This window comes from Arvicola amphibius, chromosome 18 (genome assembly GCF_903992535.2).
Source record: "Arvicola amphibius chromosome 18, mArvAmp1.2, whole genome shotgun sequence".
NCBI classification, from domain to species: domain Eukaryota; kingdom Metazoa; phylum Chordata; class Mammalia; order Rodentia; family Cricetidae; genus Arvicola; species Arvicola amphibius.
The window spans coordinates 16,367,106-16,383,114 of record NC_052064.1 but is presented as its reverse complement, the minus strand read 5'-3'; the positions used below and the strand labels follow the sequence as shown (position 1 = coordinate 16,383,114).

Genomic DNA, 16,009 nt, shown 5'->3' with positions numbered 1-16,009 from the left:
CTATTCTCAATGCACCCAAATTCAAAATAAGAATCTATTTGAAGAAAGTTTTTGGTAAATACTGTATCTTTTCTTTTTGTCCTTTGAAATGCTAGGGAAAATTAGATTGAAAAGTAGATGAAATAAATATTTGCCTGTAATCAAATATGAGGTCAATCATTTTTTGTTTTTATTAGATAGATACAATATCTGTAATGACTATATATGATTAATTCTTTCTTTTAAGAAGTTCATATTAGCATCTACTATGTGATAATATCCTGGAACAGACAATATCTAACAATCATGGATCTTGTATCCCACTGATACTGAAAGATATTTTAAAAGATAATATATTTGTAAATGAATCATCATGATTCTTAAATGATACTAAATGCTAAGGACAAAAGAAAAGAGATCAGGATAAGATTGCATTATAGAAATCCTGAGGGAGGTTTTATTACTAAATATGATATTCAGGGAAGACTTCAGTAAGATAACATTTAGGCTAGTAATTTTAAAACATAAATTTCTATTTATACATATGTAAAAATGTATCTCTAAAAATCATATACTTTTCTTATTTCATGCCTTAAAAATAAATGTTGACAGATGCATGTTGCTACTAACAACTTCACTAATGCTTTGAGGATCTTTGTAGTCAGGCCTATAAGATAGCTCGGTGGGTAAAGGTACTTGCCACCAAGCCTGATAAACTGAGCCTGAGTTCCAGGACCCACATACTTGAAGGAGAAGACTAAATTCTGCAAGTTGTCCTCTGATCTTAAATGAGTCATGGCATGTCCCAAAATGTGTTAACAAACAAACAACTAACAAAATGTAAAAAAAAATTAAAACCCTTGTAGTCAATATAAGGTCAAATAAGCAAGTCATGCTTCTAATTCTGGCTGTAATGGTATTAACATAAAGTATGAAGCTGAATCTATGTTCTATTTACCAAAATTGCTCATGAATTCCCTTTATCAAACAAATGTACATTGCTCACATATCATGTACACAGATTTTGATAGAAACTAACTATATGAAACTTTTTTTTTTAAAGAAACTAACTTATATATCCTAGGTTGCACATTCTTGTGAGTTCACAAAAACAGAGAGAACATTATCATCAATTTACAAGAACTGGATATGTTATGAAGAAGCAAGAAACATGCAACAAGGGAAGTAAAATTTGACATGAATTTGAAAAGGTGAATATGAAGCAAGGAAGCATTAGGAACACGTAGAGAGGCATAGAGTATTAAAGTGTAGGCCACTATAAATCATTATGTACAGTGATCCATGAAGAAAAAAAGATGAAATAACTTCAGAGATTAAGTATAACACGATAATCAAAATTTGCAGGAGGGGGCAATGAGACCTGAAGGTCTGTATTTTTCCAGGTAAAGTATTGAATGCTGACTACTGCAACCAAGATAATAGTAACAATAGAGGGTTCCCTATGCTAGGAAAAGGAGGGACCAAAGTGAGGTCATCTTTAGCAGGAAGTGTTGTTGAGAGGTGAAAGACATGACCTCTGAGTCACACTACTCTTCAGGAGACACAGGAAAGAAGACCAACCCAACCTAGTGCATGGGATATGAAGTGTCACTACGATGTGTCTAACCTAGTGCATGGGATATGAAGTGTCAGTACGATGCATCTAACCTAGTGCATGGGATATGAAGTGTCACTACGATGCGTCTAAGAGAGCGTTCCCTGAATGACACAACTTATGAAGCTGGAGGCAAAGGAAAGAATCTTAGGAATATGAAAATGAGGTTTTCAACATTTAACATTTAATAATGCTATTTGTCCAGTCAATGCTACTGGTGCCTATACAAAAAGTATTTAGGTGATTCTATGCTTAGAGACACACTCTGAAGTCATGGTTGATTGTATTGTTTATTGAGGGTCATTATATGTTCGAGCAGTACACCACAATCAAAGAGGATCACATTGCCTTCCTGAAGATTCTCATAGAGCAGTGACTCACTCAATATTGTTCAAGAGGTCAATAAACAGAATCCAGTTTAAGTTCAAGATTATGAGTCTTTGACCATCAGGCCATATTTTCTTAGAGTTACTCATGAGAATTTAAACTATTCAGTACAACAGTAAAAGATAAGGGAGCAGCATAGGATGCCGAGGATAAGCTTCTGTGAGATGATAGAACATAGTCTGAGGAGGAGTTCTTTTCTCCTTCTATACTGTATATGTATAACAGCATTTGGAACAATGTTGCTTTATCTAATCAAGAAGTTTCCCTCCATTCATTTTGTTCCTGTTTCGAAACATTCATGGTTTTACTGCACATGGGGTGATAACTAAAGAGAATCTGTATTCCCAGACTGGCAAACATATCAGAAATATATCTCTGCCTCAGCATCTTCCAATAAGTGTCGTCCAGAAAATGAATTCTGCCAAATAAAATTTCAAAATGTGATATATTTGGTTAAAAATATATCCTTCTTGCAAGACCACAGATAGCAGTAAGCTGCGTATATGTATATAATCCATGTCCCTAAATTGGATTAAACTGGAAACATTTTCAAACTTTGTTAATTCTAGGAGTATGTTTTTTCACATATCCTGAGACTATATATCTTTAAATTTCATTTTCCATAAAGACAAAAGTAGTGGTAATTTATTCTCCATGCATACTATTTGGTTCTATTTGGAATATTAATAAGCATGTGTACATTGCATTTGATTATCACAAGAACATTGGCTATGAGTGGCCTTGCACCTGATAAATGAGTGAAATTTTGAAATAGAGGATTTCTTTCAAAAGCAGTCTCAAAACATGATCATTTGTTTGTTTTCATGACTCAGTTGACACTGCAGCCCTTCAGACTGCTGTAAGTCCATTATATGGGACTCAAACATTACATAATTTTACATAATCAATCTTGCATGAATGTGATTTTAGAAAGGGTATTCTTTTCTTAAACTCACGTATTGCATAATGTAGTTGAAATAATGAATATGTATCAGGTAATGAACATTACAAGACTAGTGTCATAAGGCCCGAGAAAACACACAATTATTAACAGGCATTCTCTCTGTGCAGCCGGTGTAAAGGCATACTATCAACAGGACACTCTACCTAGCATTTCCTTGGGGTGTGGTTCTGCTAGAGCACTCCTATTTTTAGGAAGCACAAAAGAAAAACTGCTATTACTCTGGGCTGATGAAGGAAGTGTGATGTGATATGTTGAAAACATCATTCCACACAGAAACTTATGACCATAAGTTTTCAGTTTTAAAATCGTAAGCTAGAAATAACTGGGAAATATAAAAAAGTCATTTGAAAAACCTGAAAAACATTCAAAATAAATATAAATATAATTCCAGAATTTAAAAAGAAGACCTCTGCATTTCTTTTACCCTATTCTGCTTTGTTTGTTTATCATTATTTATCTTCATCATAATTACTATCTTATTATTATATTAGATTCTGTTAGTATTCTCATGAGAGAAATAATGGGTGTGATTTAGGTGGATGGGGAAGTGAGGAGGAGCTGGAGGGAGCTATGCAATTTGAAACCATAATCAGAATATATTGTAGGAAAAGAATCTATTTTCAATTTAAAAAAGGATAACCTTTATAACCATCATTGGCCTATTACTTCCATCAACTACTAAGTTATTAATATTTAAGACAAAAATATTTTTGTCATTAGATTAGGTATATTTCTATAATGTGGCAAATAATTTCAATGCCCACAAATGCTGGTCTATAAAAAAGGTTACTAAATTGATTTCAAAGCATATATGTATGTGAGAATATAAGCATATTCCCACATATACATCCAATGAGGTAAGAGGATATACAGTAAATCTTACAGTATGTATTTTCTGCTAAAGTGGTGTATGCTTGAATATGATACCATGAGCTTCACAAATTTTGATACTTAATTTTGTTTATAGCTTTCATAAAGCAAGGATTTTTAATGAAGATAAAATAAATGTAGAAAAATTTTAGTACTGAATGTATAAAATATTTAGTATAGAATCAACGACTTTCCTTCAGGCACCAACACTTTACATATTTTCCATGATCCTAATTTTTTACCATTAACACTGAAAGCTGAAGTGGTTGGGTAAGAGCCAAACCCAAGAATAAGAGTGTTTATGAAGCCTACTCTTGGCTCAATGACTGATGCCAATCAGAGACAATGTACTTTTCATTTTCATCTGTCTTTAGGACTACAGTTCAGTCTTTAGCTTCATTTGAGTAGGGGTTGTAATTCCTAAAATAGGGCTTAAATTATCACATAAAATTATGGAAGAAAAGTGTGTAGCTCAATGTATTTTGCATTAAAACACTTGATTTATGAAAGTAATGAGATGAGGGAACAGTTGATATCAGGTTCATTTCAAACATTGTCTACACAAAATTTTCAATGAACCACAGTCACACTTATCCTACATCTGAAGTTTAAAATAAAAGTATAAAAAAGAAATAGTAATCAAGACAAACATTTTTGTAACATTTTTAGACTTCTAGATAAATAGCTACTGTTTTAAACAATTAAAGTTCAGAGAGTTTATGTGAAAAAGAAATCCCTGTGAACTGTAGTTCTGTATTTTCTTTTATAATAATTCATTATTTTATTTTTGTGTAAATGAAATGATGAAAAAGAAAGCTGTTTAATAAGTTGTCAAATAATATGTTACTCTGGATTAAGCAAGAAATTTCATGCGTCAGTGGAGGAGATGAATGGAGGAGGTGAGCGGAGAGATGAGCAGAGGTGAGTGGAAGAGATGAATGGAGGAAGTGATTTGAAGAGTTGAGTGGAGGTGAGTGGAGGAAGCGAATGGAGGAGGTGAGCAGAGGGGGTGAGCAGAGGAGGTGAGTGGAGGAAATGAGTGGAGGACATGAGCAGAGGTGAGTGGACGAGATGAATGGAGGAGGTGATTGGAGGAGGTGAGTGGAGGTGAGTGGAGGAGATGAATGGAGGAGGTGATTTGAGGAAGCGAATGGAGGAGGTGAGCAGAGGGGGTGAGCGGAGGAGGTGATTGGAGGAGGTGAGTGGAGGAGATGAGTGGAGGAGATGAATGGAGATGGGCAGAGGAAGTGAGTGGAGGTAAGTAGAGGAGGTGTGTGGAGGAGGTAAGTGGAGGAGGTGAGGTGGAGATGCTACCTGCTTTCATATCTTCCAAGAGAATTTGATACACTGTGATCTTTGCTCTTTATTTACTCCAAGCAAATTTTACTTGAGAAGCATTCAAAATATAATTCTTATGTATAAAATTTTGCTTATTTAGAATAAACTAATAACCTAAATCCCTAATAAAAGTATAATATATACAGTGAAATATAAACCCACAGAATTAATTCATATTTCTTCATCTAGACAACATGAAAGGTGTTAAATGACTTACATGGTCACTGAGATATGTAGCTACCCTACAGAATCCATCCAAAATGAGGACTGTAAGGAAAAATTAATTTCTTAAAAATTGAGCAAAATTCCTCAATTTTAGATCTGTATTGGACTATTGAAAAAAATGTCATTCAAGAAAGAAAACAAATTTATCTTTGAAATTAAGTAACTTTATCATCTATAAGCACATTATAAATGTTATAAAAGTTGCACTAGGGATCTCTGTCAGAAAGATCAGAAATGCCAACCCAGACTACAGAGTTCTACCATGTGCTTCATCTGGAACTGATTATTAGTAGAGCCCTCTATTCATAATTGATCTGGGATCATTTAGTTTTTAATTTTTGTGCATACCTGCACCAACAGACATACTTTAAAACAGTTTTTAGTGCTGCATATGCTTTTTACAGTATTAAGTAATGTTGATGAATGTGGATGAAAGATATTATGCATTGCTAAACTAATGTGTTTCCTCTTTTCTAGACCAGCTGTAAGTGATGCAAAATGCAGAAGCCACCTCAGCTAAAGAGAAAGAACTGAGAGGATCACTGCCTCACCACTGGGTCTTAATCAGCTCAAAAGGCTCATTTGTTGCCTAGTGACAAATATATGCTAGCTATTTCTACACCATTTAGGCCACGCAAAATCAGCTTGCTAAGAAAGCAAAATCATGACTCTACGACTTCATTCAGCATGAAGAAATATATTTCATGTTGTCTTATTTTCATGATAAAAAGTTACTTCAGAAAAGAGAGGCAAAAAACCCAACAAAAATAAATACAAAAAGGATAGTTTGGCATATTTTGCATTTGAACTAAATGAGAATTACTAAAATTCAGAAGGGAAAGCCATTGCCAGCCTAGACTGTTTTGCTCAGTATCTTTCCAGATTGGTTCATTGCAGCTCTTTTTGGAAGATATACTGCAAATTTTAAAACTTCATCCAAGATAAACCACATTTTTCTTGGACAAAAATTAAGACTAAAAGAACCGTGTTTGTTACTAGAGGTTAACAGATTATTGCAGCATTTATAAAAACTGGCTATTACACAGTCAAATAGTAAAGCTCGGGCTAGACCTCAGGGTTCACTGGAAGGAAGACTTTGACACTCCCCAGGACCAGTGAGGGATGATGTGCAAGAGGGTCAGGAAGCCTTAGGACAGCTATATGTGAGAAGGGGTGGGCAGGTGGGATACTTTTGGTTGCTCCCAATACAAAACTACAGTGGCTGTCCTTTCGCTGCCAGAGGGAGCAAAGAAAAAAAAGGAAGGCAGTATGGAACAGCAAGGAAAGCATTGGCCTCAGTCACCGGGATAAGAGAAACAGAGACTTGGAGCATAGTTACACATGCTAGAAAATAAATGGAAAACTCTGACTCTATCCAAAGGAACATCATTTCTTTGTACTTTAGGAATAAGTGTGAATACTCTTTCTGAACTAATAGTACAGTAGCACTGAATCACAAGAAAAATATACCACAAACAGAGCTTAAAAACATAGAGACTAAATGAAGATTAGAAGTACATGCTTTCCTGCTGTGGGACAATGGGTTTATACCCTGTAAAGATCTGTCAGTTGTATTTGGTTTAATAAAATGCTGATTGGCCAGTAGCTAGGAAGAAGTATAGGTGGGGTGACCAGAACAGGAGAATTCTGGGAAGAGAAAAGGATCAGTCTACAGTCATCATACAGACACAGAGGACACAAGATGAGAACACCTCACTGATAAAAGGTACCAAGCCACATGCCTAATACAGACAAGAATTATTGGGTTAATGTAAGATGTAAGAATTAGTTTAATAAGAAAGCCTGAGCTAATATGCCAACCAATTTATAATTAATATAGGCCTCTGTGTGTTTCTTTGGGACTGAATGGCTGTGGGACCAGGTGGGACAGAAACCTCTGTCAACACTTTCCCAATTGAGAAAAACAAATAAACAAACAAAATGATTTAGTAGTAACAGTGAGCTCATGCTGTAAATTAAGCTTAAATATTCAGAACTATTTGGACACATATAAATCTACCTAGTAGAGTACACATACATATGTGCTGGGTGTATGTATATAAAGGCATACAGACAAGCAGACACAGTGTATCATAAACCTTTTCAGCTAACTCATCTGGCATTTCCCTAAAGCTTTGGAAGCATAACAAATAACATGAATATTTGAACATAAAATAAAAGACTAACTTTCATTCACTTCATTAATATTGCACTATCCAATAGATTATACCCACAGCAGAGGTAAGGCTTTATACCAACTGGATGAATTATTTACCATAGTCATGGGCAAGAACACTAGTTATTTTTGCTATATCAAATTTCTTCTTCCCTGCAACATAGTCTTCTAAACTCAAGGAAATTACTGCAGAGCACAATGATATGAAGATTGATTGATATTTTATATCCTGCTGTGGTGTGGGACAATGATCTATATTCTGTCAATTATATTTTAAATAAATGTTGATTGGTCAGTAGCCAGGCAGGAAGTATAGGTGGGACAACCAGACAGGAAGTAGAGGTGGGTCAATGAGAACAGGAGAATTCTGGGAAGGAGGAAGCACATTCCTCTGCAGTTGTGAGCCCGCCACAGAAGAAGCAAGATGTGACTGCTTCGCTAAAAAAAGGTACTGAGCCATGTGGCTAACATAGACAAAAATAAATGGCTAATATAAGTTGTAAGAGTTAATAAGAAGCCTGAGCTAATGGGCCAATCAATTTATAACTAATGTAGACTCTCTGTGTAATTTCTTTGGGACTTAACGATTACAGGAACTGGGTGGGACAGAAACTCCAACAACACTGTTGGGCCATATTTAAAATAGGATTTTACTTAAACTATCTAAAAACTTTAGACAACTTATTCCTTCAAGTTATCCAAAATTAAAGTTCCACATACGCTAGCTAATTTTGTAATCTATTCAAATGATCTCCTTTCCAAACTCTAACCCCTTTAAGGCATGATTAACCAACATACAAAATACCAGGGATTGCCCAGGAAGAGTTCCTGACTCTGTACTCAAGGAATTCTCATAACACTACTGCAAACTATGACAGAATTTTAATAATCATGATAGGTCAAATGTGGTAAACGCACATTAGTATATAAACAAATAATATTGGTGTGTATATAAACAGATATATGCAACACTGTATGTGTGTTATAAGGCATAATCATTCTCTTGCTCTATATACATGTTTGTGTTAAGAAAATATAGAAATTACAGTTTTGTTTTCAGTAGTGCTGTTTTGCTTTACAGCTATTTCAATAAACGCATTGTGTTGACACCATAAGGCTCCTCATTAAAGGGTACAATTTTTTAACAGCTTAGATAAATGCAGCTGTACTAGGAAAACAAAAATTATACTGTGGATGAATGCACACACACACACACACACACACACACACACACACAAATGCTCTTCTAAAACTATGAGGAAATTAAAGTTTGCTTTGTGTTTTACATTTATACTGGAGTTAATTTGCAGGCAATAAGAACAGTTAACACTCACAAAGGGCTGAGAAAACAATATGTATCTTCCTTGAAAGATGAATGTTAATTAGCAAGGCTCATCACAGCTGAGAAAACAAACCTGCTGAATCCTGCAGCGAAGGTGCCTTCACATGGTGCTAGCAAAGTCATGGCAACCTCCTGTGCTTTCAAAGTGAGCAACTAAAATGTTCTATGCTTGTTTATTAAAGAATTGGATAGTCTTTCTAGGTCCATCCATTTACCTGTGTTTGAGGAAAGGTTGGAAGGGGGGGTTACCTGAACCTGGGAGAGGCTGAGGGAGGAAATGGAAAAGGGAAAGTGAGGTAATTTTATTTTAATCAAAATTTATTTTTTAAAAAAATCAGAGCCCAAATAATAAGACCAACTCTAAGGATTCTCTGACATGTCTCATCCAAACCTTTTCAGCTCTGCTTGATTGACTCACAAGATCAGACACAGTAGAAAGAGCCCTTCAGTAGATTTGATTTGTGTAAAAGTGATGGACATATATATCATTCTGCACGAAACTCAAAACCAAATGGACCAAAGACCTCAACATTAATCCAGATCCACTGAACCTGACAGAATAGAAAGTGAGAAATTGCCTTGAATTTGGGACAGGAGACTACTTCCTAAATACCAGTAGCACAGACACTAAGATCAACACTTAATAAATGAGACCTCATGAAATTGAAAAACTTCTGTAAGGCAAACGACACCATCACAGGACAAATCAGTACCCTCAGGATGGTAGAAATTTTTCACCAACCACAAAACTGACTGGCTGGTTTCCAAATAAAGAATTCAAGAAACTAGGTGTCAAAATACCAAACAATCCAATTAAAAATGGGATACAAGCCCAAATAGAAAGTTCTCAAAAGAGAAATCTCAAATGGACAAGAAACACTTAAAAAAAATACTCAACATCCTTAGTCATCAAGGAAATGCAAATCAAAACAACTCTGAGATTCCATCTTACACTTGTCAGAATGGCTAAGATCAAAACCACAAGTGACAGCTAATACCAGAGAGGCTGTGGGACAAAGAGAACACTCCTCCATTGCTGGTAGGAGTGAAAACTGTGACAGTTTCTCAGAAAAGTAGGAATCAATCTACCATGAAACCCAGCAATACTATTCTTGGACATCTACCCAAAGGATGCCCAATCCCACCACAAGGTACTTGCTCAACTATGTTCATAGCGGCTTTATTCATAATAGCCAGAACCTGGACAAACCTAGATGTCCCTCAACCAAGGAATGGATAAAGAAAATGCCAGGCTGGAGAGATGGCTCAGAGGTTAAGAGAACCGGCTGCTCTTCCAGAAGTTCTGAGTTCAATTCCCAGCAACCACATGGTGACTCACAACCAACTATAATGAGATCTGGTGCCCTATTCTGGCATGCACAAAATTAATGCAGGCAGAACACTGTGTAATAAAAAAATCTTAAAAAATGCGGTACATTTATACAACGGAATATTACACAGCTGTTAAAATCAATGACATCATGAAATTTGCAGGCAAATGGGTGCAACTAGAGAAACCATCCTGAGTGAGGTAACCCAGACTCAGAAAGACAAACATGTATGTATTCACGCCTAAGTGAATATGAGCTATAAAGTAAAGCATAACTATGTTACAGTCCACAGACCCAGAGAGACCAATTATCAAGATGGGTTGGCAGGGGTGGAGGTGGAAGCCCAGCTTTCACTGGGAAGGGGACATAGACGAGATTTCAAGAGTGGACCGAGGGCAGGTGGGGATATAAACAAGATGAGTGGGTGATCAGGGATCAGGTTGGAGAGTGGATGGATGGGGAGAGTACTGAACGAGACTACCGAAAAGGGGGGCATTTCAGAGTCAGGTAAAAGCCTGCTCTGGGAGCATCTCCAGGAATCTACAAGATGACCCCAGCTAAGACTCCTAGAAATGCATAGCCTGAACTGGACATCTCCTGTGACCAGTCAAGACACTGAGTGGAGGGACTGGGAGACCAACCCAGTCACATAACCTTTGACCTGTCTTTGATCTGTCTTGCTTGCTGATGGGATGTGCTGGGGAAAGGGTGGTTTAAAGATTGAGAGAGTGGTCAACCAACAACTGATAGATCTTGAAACCTATGCCAGGAGTAAACCCACCCCTGATACTGCCTGGAGCTCCAGGGCCCAGAGGCTGCATGGCCCAGAGACCTAGAATACAACCAAACATGGCTGGAGGAAATAAGTCAATGTAATGATGCCAAATAATATTCTGCTATACTCATAGATAGGTGCCTAGCACAATTATCATTAGAGAGGCTTCACCCAGCAACTGATGGAAACAGATGCAGACTTACAGCCAAATATTAGTTAGAGCTCTGGGAAGCCTGCAGAAGAGGGGTAGAAAGGATTGTAGGAGCCAGAGAAATCAAGGACATTCAAAAGAAAACCCACAGAATCAACTAACCCAGGCCCATAGGAGTTCACTGTAGTGATATTTCACTTGTATTTTAAAAAATAAAGCTTGCCTGATGATCAGGAAAGTAAAACAGCCACACTGATCAGCCTTCCAGACCAGGAAGCAATAACACACACTTTTAGTCCCAGTAGCCACTCTAGCTTGCCATAGAAACCAGATGGTAATGGTGCACACCTTTAATCCCAGGACTAGAGAGGAGTATAAAGTGGGAGGAGACAGCTCTCAGATACAGTCTCATTCTGAGATTCCTGGAGGTAGGATCACCGTTTTGGACTGAGGTCGAGGTAAGAGGCCGTGGCTGGCTGTTCTGCTTTTCTGATCTTCAGGTTGAACCCCAGTTTCTGTCTCTGAGTTTTTATTAATCGTGCTCCAGTTCACAAAGACTGGAACCTGCATGGGACTGACGTAGGCCGTCTGAACATATGTGACAGGTGTGTAGCTTCATCTTCCTGTGGAACTCCTAACAATGGGAGCAGAGACTGTCTCTGTCTCTGTTTCTGGTTTGGAACCCTTTCCTCCTACCTAGTCCAGCCTTAATGAAAGAGGAGCTGTCTAGTCTCACTGCAACTTGATTTACCATGGCTGGTTGGTATACATTGCAGGTCTGCCCTTTTCTGAAGAGTAACAGAGGAGGAGGAGTGGCTACTGTTGGGTAGGTTGGTGGGAAGGACCAGGAGGAAAGGATAAAGGGGAAATTGTAGCCAGGAAGTAAAATAATTAAGTAAATAAATGTAAAAAAAATAATAAAAATGATATAAGGTGAGGGACAGTTATTTTAATTTTGAAATATTTATTAAGGCAATGTTTTATCTATCTAACATAGTAATGATCATTTGACCCTTGAGTGACCTATATCCAAAGATTCTAATATTGCCTTGGCACAATACCAATTCTTATCCACTCATTCTTCTCCAGCTATATGATCAGGTAGAGAGTCACCAACTGCATTTTCGTTATTTACGTTGTAGAGAGAGTGTTCTTGACATCAACTCATTAGAGTGTCTTCTCACTGGTCACAGAAGGACATTTGCCTTCCACAGCTCCCAGAAATGTACTCTATTATCTCAGCAGACAGCACACCCAACAGACATAGAGAAAAATTAAAACCACACAAGAAACTACTAACCTTACTAGACAATATCCCTTAACTGACACAAGGTTTTTTTTTTTTTTAACAGTGTTTGATTTATATTGTATATGAATCTAATCACTAAAGTTCTGTTTGGAATGCATTAAAGGCCATAGCATGACAGCACCCAGAGGCTCAAGCAAGGATGGTGGGTTCCAAGCCAGCCTGGGCTGAACAGCAAGATCCTGAGATCAAAGGAAGGCAAAGATGAATTTCAGCAATGCACCGCAATTAAAGACAAGAGAATGGGTTGTAGAAATGACAACTATGCATTACAATTTTTTTGTGGACTTCCATATGGAAATGGAAGAGCCTTGGCATGGGTTCTAACTCATAAAATACTGAGGTCATTATCATTTTAATTTTCTAGCACAGCCCATCTCTTACTTTTTGTGTAACAACCCATAAAAGCACAGAAATCAAAAACTCATAAACAGTGTGTGGATGGAGGGCAATTTTAACCTCTTCCAAGCTATCAATATTCATTTCCTTTTTCAGTAGAAACATATTTCATTGCTCAGAAATTTGGGTTCCCAACTATTCAGAACAAACTGACATATATTCTCATCCATATGTAATATAGGTGTTGCTTACCTCCGTCAAGTGGGTGTGTTGGGTTAAATCACAGAGATTGCACACTGACTCTGGCACTCTGTACAAGTGTTGAAGTTGGGAGGCTCCTGGGAGCCTATGTTGAAGTTCAGTTTGCCAGAGCGGACAGGTTGGCTCTGATTTGGTGGTCTTGTCAGGCTCAGCGGGTGGAGGTTTGCTGACCTTACCGGGTGGGGGCTTCTTGTCTTTTTTCTAGCCTCCTTCGCTGCTGGAGCTTGCTCCGAGTTTGGACTCTAAGCTCTCAGCGGCCGGGAGCATTTGTTTCCTTCCTCACAGGTGGCACCTTTGCAGGTGTGGTGGCAGCTGACCTGTGGGTTTAGGAGTGGCAGGAGTCTGTGATGGAGTAGGGGCTTGCTTCCCTGGGGCTGCCGGCCCAGTTTGTGGATGAGGTCCGGGCTGGCCTGCTGTGGAAATTAAGTTTGATGCTTGGCTAAAGACTGGATGCTCCAAACCCGAACAGCTTCCCTGTCACAAGTTTCTTGAGGAGTTGTGGGTTGCGATTTGGGGGCGTCGGTGATACTACCCAGATTCCAAACTGAAACGCCTTGGTTGCTCCTGAGGCTTGTAGGGGCTGGTGAGATGGGGGGTGCAGCTTGACTAGGGGTAGGTCGTGGGCCAGAGGTGTCGGTGACCCTTTTTGGCACTGGCTTGGCATCTGGTTTAGGACTCATCTTGGTTTGTGCTTCTTAGGCTCTTCCTTTCTGGGAGTTGGATCAACGTGTTTTGGATCCTTGCTCTCAGAACTGGGGCCCGGATGTGAAATAATTTTTGAGCGTCTGACGCAGGCCTAGGCATGGACTTTAGAAGCAGATGAGGTGGTTTTTTTTCTCCTGTTGGTGGGGAAACTTTGAGAAGGTTTTGGCGAGAGTCCTGTTTTCAAAGAGGGCTGTTTTGCCCTTGAAGCCTGTGGCTGCACCTGAGAGCTCAGAATATCAGGCCTTGTTGTTGCCGCCGCTGAAGACTGAACGTCAGAGCGGGGCTCTGCGGTCTTGGGCTGCTTTGGTTTAACATCTACAACAGGTGCCTTGGCTTGTTCAGGTAGAGGTGCAGAAGGCTCCTTGGGAGGGGCTGGCTCCTGTAAGGCCTCTGCTACTGGAGGCTTTGGGGTTTTGTAGCTGGGTTAGGTCCATGAAGGGTTGGCTGCTTCACCAGCCGGCGGTGGCTTTTTCGACTCATGACGCTTTGGAGCTGTCCTCTGTTTGGTGGAGGTTCTTCTTGGGGAAGCCGGGCTGTGATGGTACAGGGCTTGCTGGCCGCGGCTGCAGGAGGTACAGAGGCAGCCTTCGGCTGGGCTGGGGTGAGATGGGATTGGAGCCAGTTCACCTCCTAGAGCTCTTCTGCGTCTGACAGTTTAAACAGAGCCACTCTTTGATCTGGAAATAACATACAAGCATCGTCACTAAGATAACACTGCCAAAAACCACAACGTTTTAATAGCATGCATGTTTCCATTAACTCATTTACTCCAAAGATCAAATATAACCGTTTTAATCAAACATGCGAAATTTCACTTATGGAAGATAACGAATCGCAGAGACTAAAGCACACTATGTTTTAGAGGAAGTAGATAGAGGAACACAGCATGATTTTACTCTATTCTGCCTCCAGTGCTCATCGTGGGTATTCTTCACCACACGATTTGTTCAGACAGGTTAGTTCCACAAGAAAAGAGAAAGTAATACGTAATAAAACCCACAAATTTTAACTTCTTAGAGTCCATTAATATATGATAACATGTATTTTTCTGCTCCTGGCTCATCACCAGGTTTTAGTGGACACAAACCCGAGGAGGCTCGTCACACTTATGAAACATTGCTGATCTCTTAAGTTAGAGCAATCTTCACTTCTACATCAAGTCAGCATAGTCACACGGGGGAGGAAGAAAATAACCAAGGTAAGCTGGAAAGAGACTTTCTAGGGCAACTCTTTGATTATCATAAATAGCATGATTTAGCAAAGAAAATGTTGATTCCCTGTAAACTTTATCAAGATATTTAAGGTAAGTGTTTCAGATAGTAGAGGATGCATATGAGTGTGTTTAAACTAGAGAAGGGGGAGAGAGAGCAAGAGGAATGTACATAGGTGAGAGAGATACATATATGTATACATATGCACAATCACACCCATATTTCAAATGTCGTTGACTGGGAACATGTGTGGAGTTTAATATAACTAATTATAAGATAATTAAAATGGTGACTATTTAACATTTTGTATGATTCCAAAAATACTTACCACAGACTATTTTAAGTATTATCAGAAAAAAATATAATTTTGATTCCTGTCATTATCCAATCCTGTCCCTCCGAAGTAACCAGTACTAACAGTTTGGAAACAAAACTCTCTGTATATATTGCAGCAAGATGAGGGAAAGAAGTACATAAATCATAGGTATTGGTGAAAATGCCAGGCAGTACAAAAACAGTCAAGTCTTGGCTAGACAAGCAACATATTCTTTATTTTCAAGTAATTGTCTTTTGGAATAAAAGTTAATTAATCTTTCCTAAGACTTATAAAGGTACTTTTTCTTCTTTGCTTTTATTTATTTTTGAGACAAGGTATTGCTGCATAATCTACCTGCCTCAGTCTTCTGAGTACTGGGAATATAGGTGTGTTCAAATAAAATTGTTTCAACCCATGAACAGCAAACATAAGACCATACAACTACTAAAATGTCATATTTCCATTTAAATATAGATAAAAATTAAAAACATACACGGTAAGTAGCTGTAGATTCCTACGTTTGTCCTTCAATATAAGAGCCAGGCACTTCTGTAGCAACATATGTTTTACCATTAACTTTACATTTTTTTAAAATATTGTTTCAGGGTAGGCCAAACGTGCCTGCAGACGCGCTGCCTCCACTGCTGAGGAGCCCCTTAACCTCCTGATTTGCTGTGGATTAGATGCAGGAGTGCTGACCCCCAGGCCGCACACATGC

At 38.3% G+C, this 16,009-nt stretch overlaps 1 protein-coding gene across 1 annotated transcript in view; it reads right to left on the bottom strand.

The window, feature by feature from the left end:
• The window catches only part of Pclo (piccolo presynaptic cytomatrix protein), a 266,676-nt gene that overhangs the window by 226,407 nt on the left and 24,260 nt on the right, over nt 1-16,009 (bottom strand). Inside the window, 11 exon segments of the mRNA XM_038315454.1 lie at nt 13,051-13,094; nt 13,097-13,151; nt 13,153-13,506; nt 13,508-13,540; nt 13,542-13,750; nt 13,753-13,840; nt 13,843-13,908; nt 13,910-14,188; nt 14,191-14,220; nt 14,222-14,410; nt 14,412-14,441. Of these exon segments, the coding sequence (XP_038171382.1) occupies nt 13,051-13,094; nt 13,097-13,151; nt 13,153-13,506; nt 13,508-13,540; nt 13,542-13,750; nt 13,753-13,840; nt 13,843-13,908; nt 13,910-14,188; nt 14,191-14,220; nt 14,222-14,410; nt 14,412-14,441 (1,377 nt within the window).